This window comes from Echinops telfairi, unplaced genomic scaffold (genome assembly GCF_000313985.2).
Source record: "Echinops telfairi isolate 266 unplaced genomic scaffold, ASM31398v2 ScPeMD7_23;HRSCAF=83, whole genome shotgun sequence".
NCBI classification, from domain to species: Eukaryota; Metazoa; Chordata; class Mammalia; order Afrosoricida; family Tenrecidae; genus Echinops; species Echinops telfairi.
In genome coordinates this window covers 37,921,376-37,940,588 of record NW_022103920.1, presented here as the reverse complement: position 1 = coordinate 37,940,588, position 19,213 = coordinate 37,921,376, and the positions used below count along the sequence as shown (strand labels likewise).

The window sequence follows — 19,213 nt, the reverse complement described above, 5'->3', positions numbered from 1 at the left end:
TTCCAGTTCGCCCAGTGTAGTTCCCTTTTGGGGTCTCACCGATGCAGCCTCTGGAGCTCAACACACACCGAAGGTCCAGGATTCAGTGTCCCAGTGTTCTACAGGGACTGGCCTGGGTTCCCGGGATACCCCCAGATGCCCTATGTCAGTCTGCCCTCCCGCTGCATGCTGCTAAAGCCCCTCCCCACCTAATGATCCCACTATCATCCTGAGTCTCTCCTCCCCCAACCCGGTGGTCACCCCTCTCTCCTCCCAACAGAGATGCACCTGTGTTCGCCCAAGTTTGACCATTTACTCTCTCCTCTCCTATGCTGCCCCTCCCATCATCAAGCCTTATCCCTCTGACAGGGCGGCCTCCCTCTCTGGGGGAACCTCACCCAGATCCACATGGCTACCACACAGCAGACAGCATCCCCCTGTTCTCCTCCAATCATTTGATCCCAGCTGTCATGAGGTGCCCTCCGGCCAAGTGACCTACACTATACTTACCTGGAGCCCAGGATGTGTGGTTCATTGGCACTGGTCCAGCTCTTTACCAGGCTGTCTGGTCCCCAGCCAGAAGACCGGGTGTCCTACAACCTTGAGCTTGTGCCCATTCTGCTGATTGTTCCCACCACAGTACACTCACAGTATTTATCCTTTGGTGCTTGACTCACTTCACTCAACATAATGTCTTCAGATCCATCCATGAGTTGATTACTGCTTTTTCAGTGATGTGTAGTATTCCATTGTGTGTATGTACCAGAGGTTTTTTTATCCACTCTTCTATTGATGGGAATTTAGGCTTTTTCCAGCTTCTTGCTATTGTGAACTGTGTTGCGATGAACATGGGGAAGCAAGTGTCTGTTCATGATCTGTTTCTTATTTCTTTTGGGTATATGCCCAGTAATGGTATTGCTGGGTCATAGGGTAGGTCAATTTCCATCTGTGTTAGGTAATGCCATATTGCCTTCCATGGTGGCTGTATGCATTTACAAGTCCACCAGCAGTGGGTAAGAGTTCCTATCTCACCACACCCTCTCCAACATTTATTGTTCTCGGGTTTTTTTTTTTAATTGGGCTACAGTTACATTCTATTTTTGAGTCCTACTAGTGGTTATGGATTGGGCTGCTAATCACCATATCAGCAGTTTGAAACTACCAGCCACTCAACATAGGGAGAAAAAGGCTTTCTATTCCTGTAAAGAGTTGAAGTCTTGGAAGCCCACAGGTACAATTCTACACTCTCCTGTAGGGTTGCTGTGAGTTAGAATTAACTCGATGGCAATTCAGTTGTTTTTGGGATGTGCCAGGTATATTGTTTTCTGAAATACTTTTTAGGAATCTGTTCTATTTCACTGAAAACAATCTAGGGAGATGACCAAATTTGTCCAACAGCACAAACATTCTCCTTGGTTTTATCCCACCTGTCAGGGCCAATTTACATCATTATACTTTGCCTGAATACTGTGGCTTTCAACCAGTTCATTCTGCTTTGTCTCCTTCCCTGCAGAATTTGCATTACCCCCCATATAGACGGAATTGGAATCAACATTTTCACAAGATCCAGAAAACCCACCTGATGAATACGTCCTTTGGGAGCACCGCTCATTATGGTCTCTCTCCCTCAAAATTCCTTCAGCACTTTGATCTTTTTTACTCACTTTCATTTGTTCAATTTTTTTGGATGTTTATGATGTTCAAGAAAGGAGCCTTGGTGGTGTAGTGGGCTAAACACTGAGCCGCTATCTGCAGAGTTAGAGCCCACTATGTGCTCTGCAGGATAAAGATGGGGCTGCTCTTGTAAAGATTTTTTTTTTTTAAGTCTAAGAAACCCTCAAGGGGCAGGCCCCCTCTGTTCTACGTGGTCCCCATGATTCAGAATGGACCCGATGGCAGTGATGTTTGAAAGGAACCCCAGTGGTGCAGAGGGTTAGGTCTTGAGTTGCTAATTGGAAGTTTGGCAGTTCAAACTCACCAGCAGCTTCACAAAAGATGAGGCTGTCAGCTCCCATAAAGATTTAGTCTTGGAAACCTGTATAGGGTTGCTATGAGTTGGAATCAACTTGGTGGTACTGGGTTTGGTTTTAGGATCTATTCAAGGCACTTTTATAGGCTCTGAGGATAAATCACTGAACAAAACAGATAAAAATCTCTGTCCTTGTGACACTTACATCCTGGTGGCAGCAAAATAACTTTGTAAAACAAACACAATAAAGTAATTACACAGTGTGTTAGCAGACGATAAGTGCTGTGAGAAGAAAAAAAAAAGCTTGGTCAGGGAGAATGAGCTTGCAGGGTGGAGGTAAGGTGGATTGTAATGCGCTGGGTGGTCAGGGCAGGCCTCATTGAGAAGGTGACCTTTGATCAAGGACTTGCAGGAGGCAAGTGAGTTACTCACTGAGTTAATTGTGCTTGGTAGGGAGCAGGTTGGGGGAGAGGTGAGCTTTAGGCCCAGCCAGGATTGCTTCTTGGCTGCTCATGCAATGCCTGCTTTTCTCAATGAAATTGTGAACTTGCTGAAACCAGGGAGATTTGCATTTTTTTTTGCATTGTCTTCAGTGCCCTGCACACTATTTTGTAGGTAGTAAGTGATCAGACGCTGAGGAACACAGTTCTACTGACATACTGGGGTCACAATGAATTGTACTTGGCTAGCTGATAACTAAAGAGCCCTGGGAGGATAGTGGCTACATGTTGGGCTGTGATCTGCACATTCAGCAGTTCGAAGCCACCAGTCACTCTGAGGGAGAAAGATGGGGCTCTCTACTCCCACAAAGTTATAGGCTCGGAGACTCCCAAGGGCAGTTCTACCCTGTCATACAGGGTCACTGTGAGTTGGCATTGACTCAGTGGCAGTCAGTTTGGCTTTTGGCTTACATAATGGCTAGGTGATCATTTGTAAAGTATTTGGCAATTGCCAATTTATTGAATATAGTACACTAGTGACCTTTGCATTTATAATCATTTTGAAGCATTAACGATAAATCCCTGCATAAATACACCAACATGCACATTTGCTTTAATGAGTTTTCTCTTTAAAGGAAGTAGCCATAGGCTGTGAGCAAGGGAAAAGTAACACTGCCCCCTGCTGGGAAGACAGTACTAGATGTTTTCAGCCTAATTACTGTCAGTTTAAGATACCTTTAAGTACACTGTAACTCATTAGTACCTACAAACTAACCCCAAATACCTAGGTTAGTATTTTGATACAATTTGTTTATGCACCATCAAAGAAAACTAAGTTTCTCCAAAAAGGAGAGGGTAAAAGCTTGTTGATTTAATGAATGTTCTCTCTTTCACCTCCCCTGGGTCCCTGGTGACATAGTGGGACACTACAGCATTGAGCTACTAACAGCAAGGTCAGAGCTTTGAAAGCGCTAGCAGCTCCAAGGAAGAGAGATGAGGCTTTCCACTCAGTAAAGAATTACAGTCTATCATGTCCTATGGGTTGTTGGGAGTCAGTTACAGATGGCAATTAAGTTTCTCTCGGTCTCTTTCACCTCTCTAGGAGCTAATATCCATTGCAATACACAGAACCCACAGACAAAAATTCATGATTAAAGAGTTTATTAAGAAAGTTAACAGGTTGTAATGTCAGTGAGAAATGCTCAGGATAGTTATTTATCAGGATATGTTACACAGTTCTTTCAGGTCTGTGCCCAAAGGGGCACATCACTCAGCTGTAAGCCTCAACCTAAGGGCATTCAGCTCAAGCTCTGTGGGTCAGCAGACCCAGCTCCCTAAATTAAAGGCCCAAAGGCACTCCACTCCAGTAGATACTCAACCCAAAGATATTCAGCTCCACTTCCACAGGTCAGCAAGCCCAGCTTCCCCAATTAAACGCCCAGAGGCACCCCACTCCACAAGCCAGTCTTGGCACAAAAGCACTCAGCTTTACTTGCTCTGTGGATTGGGAAGTCCACCACTCTATTCTATGCTCTGGCTCCTGGTTCTGCTGCTGCTCCTCTGATGTAATAGCTGTCTTCTGGATCTACGAGGTTCACTGTGCAAGGACCTCAGGTTCAGAGGACATGCCATTGCTAGAGGACATGCCATTGCTGGCTTTTACTGGTAATGAACTCCTCTCTCCTGCTTTTCAGAGGACTCACACGCAGAAGGATGGCATTCCAGGGAGTCCAGTCCCAATTACTCACAGGTGAAACATAGTATCTTCCCCCACCTTCTCACCAGACCCATGCAGGGAAAGGTGGTTAGGTGGGAGTTATAGACTGGCTAAAAGAGCCACAGCAAATAAACCACTGCTCCTACAAGAGTGAATGAAGTACGGTTATTTTCTTAATGAAACACAAAGTATCTAAGGGAGAAGGCTGTTAAGCAGTACTTCTGAAAAACATTTGAGCCAATCTGTAACCTAACAGACGGAGAAATTAAGCCCAGGAAACTTGGGATCAGTAGGCGTGCACCACAGGAGCTGTTTTGCAAATAGCCTATTTCAAGGGTCTGGCACTTGAACCTGAGAGACAATTTTTTATTACCTTGTGTAGAAAACAGATTTATTCAAAACGAATTTATTGACAGACTATTAAGTCAACAGAGTTGCAATTGATTCGATGGCAGTGAGGTTTTGATAGCAGGTAGTGACCGAATCTGTGACACAGACCAGGCAAACTGGCAGGAAGCTAGGTGCTCATACCTCCACGAAGGCTTTCCAATGAAAGGGTCTGGTTAAGACACCACTGTTGCCACCTCTGGTCCTTGACACCACAGGTCTCTGCTGCTGCTGCGGGAGGTGGGGGTAGGGGTGGGACATAAATTATACTTTGCATTGGGCAAATCTGCTGCACACCTCTTTAAAGTGTTGAAGAACAGTGGCATTACTTTTTCAGTTGCTTCATATACATGTGAAAGTTATACAGTGAAATAGTACGACTGAAGAAGAATTGCTACATTTGAATTACGATGCTGGTGAAGAACAGTAAATGAACCATGCACTGCCACAAGAACAAACAAATCTGCCTTAGAAGTACAGCCAGAATACTCCTTGGGAATGAGGGCGGCAAGACTTTGTGTCATGTACTTTGACCATGCAATCAGGAGAGACGACCCCCTGGGAAAGAACATCATTCTTGGAAAAGTAGGTGGTCAGAAAAATAGAAAACAAAACACTGTCATCTAGATGGGTTAGCACAGTGACTGCCACAGTGGTCTCAAACATAGTCATTTTCCAGGATGGTGCAGGACTGGGCAGTGTTTCCTTCTGTGTGAGTCAAAACAGACTTCTCCGCATCGAACAATAACAATATAAACTTGTCTCAAAGCAAGAATCTGGACTTCATGTCTAATCTTGAAGATAATGCTTTTCAACCCTTTAAAACAAGCCTACCATCTCATGGAAATTCTAAAATCTCACTTATCACCCTTCTGATTCTAATTTATTCTACCAGGGAAGTGTGTTTTCCAACTGAGGTGGCAGGAAATAGGCGATTTCCTACATATTGACCGTTGCCTCGGTTACTTAGGTAGGATGCTATGATGCCAAAGTCTGGGGCCCCAAACCTTATATGGCACTTACATAGATGGCAAACATATATTACAAATATAGCATTTAATCGGAAGGTTAGTAGTTATGTAGTTAAGCAGTACTTAAAGCGTCAAGGTGACAGTTGTCTTTTCCTTGCAAGATCTTGGGAATATTGTTTAAGCTCTCTGGGTCTCTCCCTCCAAATCCATGAAATCATTTTATGTGGATGTTGTAAGGATAAATGCATAATACTGGCGAAATACTGAAGAATGTCCAGCGCAACCAAGAGCTTGCCAAGCTTTTACTTTCTGGAACGCTAGCTTTATTTGGTTACTCCTTCCGGCTTCCAAACACAAACTTACATTGTGTCTCTAGACATTTTGACACGATCCCTTAAAATGGTCCCTCACACGCCTGCTGCCGCAAAGCACCGCCTCTTTACGACAGCGTACGACGCTAAGCGTGACCAAGTTTTCGTCCGGGGCGGGCCCAGATCGCGCGGACCAATCACATCGTCTCCAAGAGATGACGTCAGGCTGTGCCTGTGCATGCGCAGGGCGGGGAGACCTTGGCGAGGTGGTGGAGGCTGGCTGCGGAGGTGAAAGCGCTGGCGGAAAGGAAAGTACGGGGGCAAAATGCAGAGCTGGAGTCGCATGTACTGCTCCTTGGCCAAGGTGAGGGCCGACTGGGGGGTCGTGCAGAGCCCAGGTATTAGGAGGTCCGCGCGTTCTGGAATGCGGACTAACGCTGGTGGTGGTAGGAGAGGCCGGCGGCCTGTCTGGACCACCGCGGCCGCGGCTGGGAGGACGCGGCCCACTTTTCGGGGGCTGCAGGCCGGGAGGGGCCGTGGAGCGTCACCTTGGCCAGCAGTCCCACACTTCGCCCCCGAGCCCGAGCCGACGGGCAGGCCAGTCGCACAAAAGCCTCTCCACCTTGGTGAAGGACGTGTAAGCCACTCTGGGGTCCGTACGGTCTGGCCCGCTGTACGCCCTGCTCTTTTCCTAGCCTAAATCCCGGCCCTGGAGTGACCTGAATCCGCTGTGAGTGGGTAACCTAGCGGGCCACTGCTGGAAAGGCCCAGACACAGTGAACCCCGACAGATGGCCCCAGGAATTCATTAAGACCCCTTCAGTGCGCGCGATTTCAGACTTAGTCCATTGCCAGCCTCAGGTGTTTTTAGAGACTGGTGTTTTTCATTGCATCGGGTTATTATCAGGACAGCTTTCCCCTTTCATCAGGAAGTTAACGGCAGCTGCCCCGAGAGGGTGAAGGCTTTATGAATAACGTACATATCAAGTCTCATTGCTTCAAAAAATGAGATAAACCTTAGCATGCTGAGATATTATGCTCTAAGTGCGACGGGGAACTGAGACTAAAACTCAGGTCCGACGCAAGAGTTGCGTTGGGATCAAGAACGTTGCTACATCAGTGTGTTTTGTCATTGCCTCCCATTTGCCAGCTGTGATCAGATCTTAAGGTTTCTCCTGCTATCTGAAGCGCTATGACACCATTTGGTAAAACAAAGAAGCAATTAAATTTAATTACCATTAATTTATATGAGAATTTTTTTTAGCATTCCCAGACTAAAATAGGCCCCACAGAACACATAAGGCCTGAAGTCACACTGAAGTGCAGTGTGACACAGTTCATAGCTAGGGCAGCTTGTTGCTGAGACACTGAGTGTAGCTCCCCCATGGAGCGTGGAGAGGACGCTGGCTGCTTGGTGGCCGTTGCTGCACTCCAGTTTTATACCTTTCACCATTTTCTATAAATGCTAATATCCTCTTCAGAATTGGTTACTGTATTTAATTTTTTTTAAAACAAGGTGAGTAGAAAGTAGTACTAATGTGGGTAGACAAAAGGTAACTACTGTAGGTATTTGGATATGAGTAGATAGTGTCGCGTGAACTCTCAAATAGCAGGACATAGCTGTATTTTGCTTCTCTGCTTCACTGTTCTTGAGGAATAGTTGTCTCTGACATTTAGAGATTGCTGTAGAGGCTATCATAACCCTATAGGACAGAGCAGAACTGGCCTGTGGGCTTCCAAGATGGCAAATCTTTTAACAGGAGTCGACAGCCTCATCCTCCCACAGAGCATTTGGGGGATTTGTACCACTGATCTGGCTCGCAGCTCAGGCTTATTCTTCCACACCACCAGAGCTTAAGGGTCTCTGTGAGTTGGAATTGAAGAATTGACTCTGGTCATGAGCTTGGTTTTAGATTGCATTGTCTAGTTTCCTGTTCCTAGTTGAGGGCTGCTTGTGTACTGGTTATGCCCTGGGCTGCGATCTCCAAGGTCAGCAGTTTGAAAACATACCACCAGCTGCTCCGAGGGTGAACATTGGGGCTTTCTATTCCAGGAAAGAATTACAGTCTAGGAAACTCGCTGGGGCAGCTCCACCCTGGACTGTAGGATCGCTATGGGTCAGAACCAACTCTGGCAGGGAGTTTGGCCCTAGGTTTCCTTGTCTAATTTTCTCTTCTAGTTGATGGCTGGGGAACATATTCATGTTCTTGGTAAATGTGCAGTGTACAGGCATGGGAGATTAGGATTAGGAATCAATAACTACAAGTATAAAAGGATTTTCGAGGTAGATTATTCTGGCAACTAAGCTAGAACTTTAAGAGCTTTGATTATGACATTAAAATGAGCACTGGCCCTAAAGAATTAGCCATGCTTGGTGGAGTGAAGGGAACCCCGAGCTTGGCGCACTCTGCCCCTCTCTCACCTCTCGTGAGGATTCGGAGACTTCCAGCTGGGACCAGAGGCTTGGGGGAACATGTGGAATGCCAATGCCAGGCAGCTGAGGCCAAATCCATACCCCCCCAACATGTACCCTGGAGGTGCCAACCCTGCCTATCCACCACCTGTGAACCCTGCCTGCCCTCCAGGCCCCTTTCCCACTTGCCCAGGAGTGCCCCAGGGGAACCCAGCTGTTGCCCCTCAACCTGTACCACAACCAGGGTCTGGGATACCAACCCCCAGGGCTCTACCCACCTCCTGGCCCCTACCCTCCTCCATACCCACCACCTGTTCCTGTGATGCCTCCTATGAATCCCTTGGCTCCTGGCATGGTAGGACCAGAATGGTGAAGGAAAAGAAGATTCTGAAGAAAACCCATAAAAAGATGCAGAAGAAACAGAAGCAAGGCAAGCATTCCTCCTCCTCCTCTTCCAGCAGTGACTGACTGAATGCGGGGCCTGCATGATGTTTCAGCTTCCACGTTGTACTGCGGGAAGTTAGCCCCTGTGCTCTTGCCTGAACCGCCACCCGCTGCGCAGCCCTACCGGCTTTGGGAAGTGGGAAGAGAATCGCCATGGACTTTTTTTTTGCTTCCTGGGTAGATTTCTATTTTTCCCACTGATGAGTTTTTTCAGGGAAATTGATTTTTGAAGATGGTGAACCCTTTCACCTAAATGCTGAAGACAAAGTTAAGATCTGCAAAGTGATTTTTAAAAAAGTGAAGCTTTGTTTGGTAATAGTGGTGGTTGGGGTGTCTTGGAAATTGAATTATATAAATACGTACTGCACGCCTTAAAAAAAATTAGCCATGCTTTCTGAAAACATAGCAAAATGTACACCATTTAGTTCATTCCGTATTAGGACAAGTCTGATGTGGTTTGTTGAATATACATTAAAAGTGTGACAAGTAACTCCGTCTTATATATGTACATCTTAAAAAACACCTCTATAGAGGATATTTTACTTCAGCTGGGGTCTGTTTATCAAGATGGGGAGAGAGAAGACCATTCAGTTGCTCCCATGAAACCTTGTGTTAAGGTCTCACCAAATTAACTGACATTCCTACAAGAAACAGAACAGTGGAAATTCAAGTTGAGATATGGGTGAGAGGAATATGAATATCTTAGAGGAGGCAGTTAGATTTCTATTGGTGGGTAATCTGCGTGAAGCAATCTCACATCCATAAAAACCACTTAACAATACTCAAATAGAACTCAAAGGGAGAATAGGTTCCCTATTTGATTTCTAATTGGACACTTTTGACCTGGTTTCTAACCAGCTATTGGTGACCCAGGCCATGTGCTATAGACTATTAAGCCTCTAGACCAGCGGTTCTCAACCTATGGGCCACGACCCCTTTGGGGGTTGAACGACCATTTCACAAGGGTCATCCGATTCATAACAGTAGAAAACTTAGTTATGAAGTAGCAACAAAATAATTTTATGGTTGGGAGGTCACCACAACATGAAGAACTGTATTAAAGGGTCGCAGAATTAGGAAGGTTGAGAACCACTGCTCTAGACATTGCCCTTTCCTGGTGCACAGCATCATTCATAGGCCATACCAGAAGGATTTGATGTGGAAACCCTACTGAGTGAACTGGGCTTTACCTCAAACTCACCTGTAGCTAATTTAAGGAACCAAGGTACTCGCTTGGACTTAAGACTGAAGTGCCCTACTGTGAGCTGAAGTATATGACTGCTATGGGATTCTCAGTTTGACTTTGTTTCGGATCCCTTGCTCTGAGAATACTCAACGAAAGGTGGCTGGGGACTACCATATATTCACTATTTTAATACCTTTCTTATGACATGTATTAATCTGGGAGGCATGCCTCTGTCTTAGTGAATTAGTGTTATTTAAAGCTTTGCTCTGCCATCAACCCCCATTATTTGTGTACACAGTGTACAGTCACTGAGTTTTATCTGTACAAGTCAACAATTCATGTATTGCTGCCTGAAACCTGCCTAACTTGTGTAATTTCCTTTTCTCAGTAGTGTTTTAAATTCCGTACCACTGGCTAAATTAATGACATTATCAAAAGACTTAGCTATATCTTCCAAGGGAATGATATATAATGTTCTCTGTCATTAAATAGGAGGTCTGATGGAATGCTTGTTACATGTTGGAGAAAAATGGGGCTTTCTACTCCCATAAAGTGTTACACTGCGGTAGTGGATGGACTTTGGCCTCTGCTCAAGCCCTCCCTCAGTGTAAGAGCACTTTGTCCTCACAACCTGGCATTCTGTGATGGAAGAAGCACACCAGCGTGTGTGATAATGAGGTGTCAATGGGATCGGGTAACACGCATCAGAAGATCCAAAACAAAAAACATTGTTGAGAATGAGGAGGGAGAGTCAGAGCAGAGACCCAAAACCCATCTGTAGGCTATGGGACATCCACGCACACAAGGGTCACAAGGAAGGGATGAGTGAGTCCACCAGTGCGCAACATAGCACTAATGAAACAACAATATTCTCCTGGTTCTTTGAGGCTTCCTTGCCCCCCACTATCATGAGCCCAGTCCTGCCTTTCACTTTGGGCTAGACCAGAGCATGTGCACAGGTACAGATAAGAGATTAGAGCTCACGAAACAACCGAATCCAGGAACAGGAATGGAAGTAATGAAACCAGGAGGAAGGGGAGAAAGGGGTTATGTGTGGATCATTGCACCACCACCCTACCCTCCAGGGGGACGATAATAGAAACCGTGGGAGAAGAAAGGCAGCAGTTGTAAGATATCAAAATAATAATTTATAATTTTTCAAGGAGTCACAAGGGTGTAGGGGTGGGTTGGGTGGGGGAAGCTGATACCAAGGTCTCAATAGAAAGTAAATGTTTAGAAAATGATGGCAACATATGTACAAATATGCTTGATAGATGTATGGATCATTCTAAGAGTTGTAAGAGCCCTCAATAAAATGATCTTTTAATTTAAAAAAGTTAGTTTCAGAAACACACAGGCAGTTTTATCTTGTCCTCTAGGGTCGGCATGCATCCGTATCAACTTGATGGCAGTGAGTTTGGTTTTTTAGTTGTGATAATGTCTCTAAAGTGAACCAGAGACGTATATAAACCACAGATACAGGAATGGATTTTGAGCTCCCACTTTATTCTAGCCCCAATCCAAGAATTAGTTGTTAGGCTGTGGCCCTGGTTGATGCTTGCCCTCACTAACCGGAGGTGGTGCTATAGCAAAGTGTGGCGAAGGAACCGCATGTTTCCTGACGATCACAAGGAATCAAGTCTGGGGGTCTTAAAGGCTTATCCTCAAACAAGCGGCCACCTATGAGGTGTCAACTAAATCCTCATGGAAGAAGCACACCAGGCTGTGTGATCCGAGGGTTGTAAAAAATAAAATTCGAATCTGACGTAGGGAATGACCTCAGCTTAAATTGTGACCACCTGTGTGACCGCAGAAGGCGGTGGATGACAGTGGGAGTCCGAACTTCATTTTCAGGGCCTACACGTAGATTAAACCACTCGTGAAGACCCTCTGCAGGTAAGTCCAGGGATATGAATCTAACCTTCTATCAGAGAGCATTGTAAAGTTGGTTGTGGCAGATGTAGTTAGAATGTTAAAATGTAATATTATCATTTGATCTCCTTTTTGGACAATTTTAAAGTTGTTTCAGGTTTTAATTTCTTTTTGATTGAGGTTTTTATATATTTTGTTTCATCATTGTTTGCTGCTGCTTTGTGTTCTGTCTGATTTCCTCTACATGAAATTCAGGATAGGTAGATCTAGATCTATAGAGACAGTCACTGACTTGATACTTAACCTAGGGGTTTGCCAGGGGAGGTTGGAGTTAACCACAATGTGTGCGAGAAGAAAATGTTCTGCATTTGATTGTGGTGATGGCTGCACACATATTCTTAATATGATTAAATTGTATGATGTGTGACATGTAAGCCAATAAAACTATTCTTTTAAAAGTGACATGGTGTGACACTGAAAGTTAAATGATTGTTTCTGTCAAAGAGGAGATATTGATAACGTAACTTCCAAGTTGCAGTGGGAGATAAGTAAACATTCAATGCTATTTAGATTTGCCTAAAATTTATTAATCTATAGTAGTCATGTGCTGAGTTCATAGTTTACTTAACAGAAGCTTTATTTTCTCTCCTAGAGAGGCCATTTCAGTCGAATATCTCATGGCCTCCAGGGAGTTTCTGCAGTGCCTTTGAGAACCTACGCAGATCAACCAAGTAAGTACTTAATTAGTGGAACAGGTTTTTCCCCTTATAATACTTGATAGTTCCTTGTGTGTAAATGAAGGGGGGGAAATGAATAGAATAACAACAATAACAAAAGAGTAAGAAAGAATAATCAGAATTCATGAATACCTTGTGTTTCCCAGGCAGTAAGCAAGATGAAGCTCTTGGGGACTCTATGGTCCAATGATGAGAGTAACAATACATGAGTGACAGATAAATATTTTGGGAGGTGATAAGCAATAGTTAAAACGGGGAATTGAGAGGTATCGGGAAGGTCTTTCCGAGGAGCTGCTCTGAGAACGAGGCCAAAGTAAGTCAGTGAGTGAGGTTATCTCAGTTAGAGGGAAGGACACTGTGAAGTGTCTGAATGGGGTTAGCTTGTGAGGTTTAAGGAATGCCAAAGACGGATGGGACCGGGGCAGTGGCCCTTAGAATGTCGAATCAGGGAAGTAGGCTGGGGTTAGATCATGGAGTGCTTTGTAAGTCAGGACCATGAGTTTGGAATTTACTCCAAGTGGGATGGGAAACTACTGAAGAAATTTGAGTAGAAGTATAAATATGAATGTCATGACTAGAAGGATGTACTTTGAAAGAAGGCTATTATCTTTTAAAAGTTTTTTTTAATATTTTTAAGTTTTCTGTGAAGGATGTATTTTATTTTTTAAATACTAAAAATGGAAGTGAATGAGCTTGTATTAAGGTATTTTAGCCTCTCAGGACAGGGATGGGCATCCCTGCATGGTGCAATTGGTTTGTGTGCTCAGCTGCTAACCGAAAGGCAGGAGAGTGAGCACCCAGAGGTGCCGTGGAAGGCGGACCTGGCATTTGACTTCAGGGATGAAAACCCTGCAGAGCACGCCTCTGCTTTGACGCCTGGAATCTCCACGAGTTGGAATTGGCTCGTTGGCAACTGGGGTGGTATTACTTAGCAAGGGTATACACACACACACACACACACACACACACATAAATTATTAGACATATTGCACTTATTTTTATGGGTTATAAATAAAACTGCATGTGATGTTTTAAAGTTTCATTATGGGAGCCCTTGGCTGGGGTAACTGTCAGCGGTCTCATGCTACATCAAAGCCAAGATAGTTGCCCAAGGATTTAGGAGGTGGTAGAGCTACTGAGCCTAGGTTTGCTTTATTTGGGATTTATCCTTCCTGCACTATATTATGCCTTCCTATATGAGGTCACTATGAATTGGAATCCACTTGATGGCAGTGAGTTGGATTTGGGGGGTTATAGGTTATACAGGAGCCCTGTTGTGTTGTCAGGTAAGCTTTGGATTGCTAAGCACAAAGTTGGCAGTTCAAACCCACCAGCCACTCTGGAAGGAGAACTGGGCTTTCTGCTCCTGTAAAGATTTATAGCCTCAGGAACCCTGTTTGAGCAATAGAGCAGAGTGTCTGCGAGTATTAAGCCTACTTGCTGCTCCTTCTTGTCAAACAGCTGCAGCAGCTGTCACAGGTGGAAAATCACATGGCCAGCAAGCAGCACATTCGTGGTTTTCAGGACAGCGTGGCCCCTGTAACTCCTGCGTCTCCCATTTATCTAGATTGTGCTTCTTCCTACGTTGGTAGTTTTGCAGGCCCGGTTGATGAACTCCCTCTTTGAGAGCTGGTCAAGACTAGGTCAGCCAGACTCAGTCATGGATGGTGTTGCAGATTCAACCCTCCTTCACTTTCAGAGGCCAGGGCTGCTGGGAGCGATCATGTTTGTTTGCAAGGATGAGCACTGGGGCACAGCACAGCTCTTCCTCCTCTACAACCCAGCCCGGTGCGGACCGGCTCTGGGAATCTCTCCTGACTGCGCTGTCAGTTACATAACAGAGTAATGATATTTTCAGAATAATTCCTCCCTTGTGGTATAGTTTCCCACTGTCCACCAGTATCTCACACGTGAAACACTGTGATTGTAGATTTGTGGCATTTAAATTAAAGGCCTAGGTCACTTCAGACCGAGATCTTGAATGTGCTTCACTGGTGACTCTTCTTCTGAAGGTCGTGGGAGTTCTTTCTGCTTCTCAGAGACTGGGGCTTTACAGAGGATAGCTTTGATGGAGGTGTGGTGTTTGTCTTTAAGCAGGCCATATCTCCAAGGAAACAAAGGGTAGTGACTTGGTTCACTGCCTCTCCTAAGGAGGAGACTCAGAATACATTCTGGTGGCATAGTGACCTATGCACAGGGCTGCTAGCCACAAGGTCTGGTTTGAACCCACCAGCTGCTCCACAGGAGAAGATGTGGCTGTCTACTACTGTGGAGATGGAAAGTCAGAGAAATCCTGTTCTGTGCTGTCCTAGAGGGTTGCTGTGAGTGGGAATCCACTCAGTGGTAGTGAATTTGTTTTTAATTCTGTTAAAACTCCCTCCAGTGTGGGATTATAACCACAGGCATAGAGACTAGAATTTGTACATTTGTATTACAATTATTCTATCCTGAAGGCTGCTGATCAAAGTTAAATATTGATATTTTGTCTTTATATGATAAATATCCAGAATAGTTAATTGAATGTTCTGGTTAACTATAAAAATTTAGCAATGTTCAGTTAATGTTAAAAAATATAGGGAAGCATATATTTTTCATATTTCTGTAATTAAGGATCTGGAAGGGAAACGGGGTCTTAAGTTTACTGAAAGCAGAAATATATTACACAAAATTACTTATGCAAACATCAGTGACTTAAGTCACTGTTGCTGCCGTCCTGTATAACAAAAGTTAAGTCCCTTGGCCAAGTTTGCACCATTAGAAAGTGGCACAGCTGAGATTTGCAGTCATGTGTGTCAGCTTCCAGAGCTCGGCCTCTCCCATCATTCAGGCTGTTTTCTAGAGGTTTAGTCACTAAATGCATGTCCGTTATCATTACATACTCTATAGGTCAATAGAATGAATGGTTAAACAAAATATAGTACACATAAACAGTGGAATATTACTTAACCATAAAGTGAAACAAAGTTTCATCCTGTTACATGCTGCATTCGACATAGATGAACATTGAAAACATGCCGAGTGAAATAAGCCAGTCAAAAGGATGAATATCCCACTTTACATAAAATTCCTAGATTGGGCAAGTAGGTGTAGGAGACTTGATGGCCTGTTGGATAAGTGTTGGACTACTGACCACAAAATTGGCAGTTCAAACCCACCAGCTGCTTCATAGGAAAAAGTTGAGGCTATCTGCTCCTGTAAAGATTTACAGCCGTGGATATGAGTCAGAATCGCTTCAGTGGCAGGGCGTCCAGAAATCAGGGTTTGGTAGTGCTCACTGGAGGTGGGCAAGAAGGATGGGAAGGACGTGGTTCTGTTCAGGGTGATGGTAAACATGATGAACATGTCATTAAATTATACAAGTGAAAATTGTTGAAATGGCTAATATTTTGTTCCACATATATTTCCTTAGACCAAACTTGTCAGGGGAGGGAGTCCCTAAGAAAACATCACAGGTCTGGTAGGCGCAATTGTACAGCGATAACAAGTAAAGATTATAGTAAAGTCATAGCATGAGAGATAGAGGAGATATTGAAATAGTGGAGTCACACACATTTCATGGTAACATGCTCACCTCAGCTCCACTTGGTGGTCCACATTGAGAAAGCCAGAGAGATGTTTATTGCTAACCAAGGTTTATATCTCTTTGGGGATGTGATTACAGGTAGCCACACACGTCACAGGAAGGGGCTGTACAATAGGCAATACAAGCAAAGGAGGGGGATATACAATAGGCATAAGTGTAACAGGAAGGGGATGAGCTAGGTGTGTACACATGCTAGGAAGGGGAGGGACTAGGAGTATACATGTGACAAGGGTGGGCCCAAGATTCATGATGGCGGCCTAACCTTGGTCACCCTTGAGTGGGCTTGACCTCCCTGGGCTCTCCTTCAGGGAAACGGTCTACTACTATCCTTATCAGAAAGGAGTAGGCCCTACTTATGGTGGGATAAAGAGTGGTGTCTGCTTGCTCTGTTGACCTCCAAGTGTACAGTCATTTGCTACATGTAGCAAGCAGGTAAGTCTGGTATATATTTGGGGGAGGCCACTTGGGAGAAATCTTCCTGTTTCCCACACAAACTGGGGTGGGTGAGGGGGACCTCTACAGAATTTTGCAAGAATAGTATATGAGTTATATGTGTATATCAGTTATGTGTATATATCATAGTGAATGAATAGTAAATGAGATTTTAAAAATAGTATCATTTTCAATAGTACCAAAATACATCAGATACCTAGAGATAAAAACGTAGGAAAATTTGTTTCGTGTTTACTTGGAGGTTTAAATATCAGAAGAGTATTTTGTGGTTGAGTTTCTAAAGAGCTGTTTTTTGTCAGTATTGAGCAATTTTCCAGTTCAATCAATCTGTTTTCTTGTAGTTGATGCTGACGTAACAGTGATAGGTTCTGGCCCTGGCGGATATGTTGCTGCTATTAAAGCCGCCCAGTTGGGGTTCAAGGTGAGTTCTGTGCTCAAACTAGATGCTCATTCATTTTTATATGGATAGTTGATCACGTTCACAAAATAATTTATAAATAAGCACAGTAAATGTTTTTTAACTCACTAGTATGTATTTAATCCTGAAACTTATGAAGATTAAGGTTTCATTTGGTTATAGTATTTTTCATGAAATGGATGATCAAATCCATTATCTTTCACAAAACGTTTAATTTTTCGATTCTGTTGATACTTTTGAAGATAGTAAGAAGACTAAAAGCTATATTTGGTAATATTAAAGAATCTGAGAAGTATGGTTTATAGAAGAATTAGGGAAATATATTTGGGATTTTAATGTACTGAAACATTGTAAGCTATGTGTAGTTAAAAAATGTCTTTTTTTGGCTCTAGACAGTTTGCATTGAGAAGAATGAAACACTTGGTGGAACATGCTTGAATGTTGGCTGTATTCCTTCTAAGGTGAGCATACGTTTTGTACCAAAAATCAGTTTTTAGTTAACTGTGGACTAGAAAAATGTGCAACTAGAAAGATGGAGAATAAATATTATACTAAGGTAATAATGTAAAATAAAATCATAAGTGATAAAAGCCGTTTTTCTTTGTAAAACTTAAAATTAGTCTCTAGTCTGCCACACATTCTGGAAATAGCTTCCTTTTCTCAGAGCCTAATCTTTCTGTTCAAACTTTGACATCTTATTTATTCTCCATAGCTTCCTTTTACCCATGAGACAGAAAACTGAGCCCAAGCCTACTGCCATCGAGTTGATTCTGACTTACAATGACCCTGTAGAACAGATTACAACAGTGCTCCCTACGGTTTCTGAGACTAACGCTTTATAGGAACAGATAGCCTCATCTTGGAGTGGCAGGTGGCTTTGAACCATGAACTTTGCAGTTACGAGCCCAATGCATGACTGCTGCAGTACCTGGCATGCTACCTGGGACAAGTGCTAGGTAGTCCGTTCTTCCTTTAGGTCACTCATGACTGTAAACAGGACTGCCCTGACGCCTGCCACTCTGAAGTGTGGGTGCCTCGTCCTCTGCTTTCGGAGGGGGTCACCATGTGCTCATTTTTCCTTCATGTTTGTTGAATACCTTTTATATAATTACTGTTTATTTTAGATTATGTACATAAGAACCAGACTGGTATATTATTCTGCATGCTATTCCACATAGTACATTGTGGAATATTTCTAAGGGCTTTTTAATTGTGTGTAAACATTTGATAATTTCACCCTTGTATTTCCTTTAGGCTTTATTAAATAATTCTCACTATTACCATTTGGCCCATGGAAAAGATTTTGCATCTAGGGGAATTGAAAGTAAGTATACTTTTCATATTTAACAATATTACCAAGAATTGTTCACTTAACTTTGTGGCTAACGACTTGGGTTTGTGTGTGTGATTTTGTTCCATGAGAGAGATGACTGGTAAAAGAATCATTTAAAAAAAAATGAAGAGTCACTTTGGAAAGAAATTAAATCTAGATCCCTACTATGGCATTTTCTGGTTTGCGGTTCGGAGCTGTGGTGGCTTAGTGGGTTACGTGTTGGGGTACTAACCACAAGGTTAGTTTGAAACCACCAGCTACTCCTCAGGAGAAAGATGCGGCTTTCTGCTCACGGGAAAGTGTTGCAATCTCAGAAACCCACAGGGGCAGTTCTACCCTGCTCTGCAGGGTCACTGCACATCAGAATTGACTCGATGGCAATGTGAGAGAGATGGTTAGACTGGTCTTTGCCTGAAAACCGTGTGTGTGTGTGTGTGTGTGTGTGTGTGTGTGTGTGTGCATGCGTTCAGTGTATAGTTCATTCAGAACCTTCGATGTTATGGGCAGATAAAATGAAGAAGGAAACTCTGCCTCACTGTCAGGGAACAGTGAGTATGGTGCGTACCTTCAGGTGAATGTCACATTAAACTAAGTGAAAGATGGGATGATGTAAGGAAAGGAAAGATGACGAGTCAAGAGACTGGCATCATAGGCAAGGCTTCTCTGTCAAGTGATGTCCGTGGGTCAGAGGCGCCCTGGCAGTGCTCTCGGGTAAGTGTTGGATACTAACTGCAAGGCCTGTGTGTGGTTCAAACCTGCCAGCCTCTCCAAGGGGGAAAGCTGAGACTCTGCTTCTGTGCAGCTTTTCAGCTTCAGAAACCCAGTATAGGCCATCGTGAGCTGGAATTGGCTCAGTGACAGAGTTTGTCTTTTGGTTTGGTCCTCGGGTAAAGTAGAAATCTCTCCGGTGATATTGGTTGCATAGACTGACTTGTAACACCCCCTTCTGTTCTTTAAAATTCTTTTTTTTTTTAATGATCATTTTATTAGGGGCTCATACA

At 43.8% G+C, this 19,213-nt stretch overlaps 1 protein-coding gene across 1 annotated transcript in view; it reads left to right on the top strand.

Moving 5' to 3' along the window:
- Positions 1-6,025: 6,025 nt before the first annotated feature.
- Positions 6,026-19,213, top strand: part of DLD (dihydrolipoamide dehydrogenase) — a 27,271-nt gene continuing 14,083 nt past the window's right edge. The window contains exons 1-5 of the mRNA XM_004702587.4: positions 6,026-6,138; positions 12,341-12,419; positions 16,803-16,882; positions 17,272-17,340; positions 18,134-18,203. Of these exons, the coding sequence (XP_004702644.1) occupies positions 6,100-6,138; positions 12,341-12,419; positions 16,803-16,882; positions 17,272-17,340; positions 18,134-18,203 (337 nt within the window). The 5' untranslated portion in view covers positions 6,026-6,099. The remainder of the gene's footprint in view (positions 6,139-12,340; positions 12,420-16,802; positions 16,883-17,271; positions 17,341-18,133; positions 18,204-19,213) is intronic.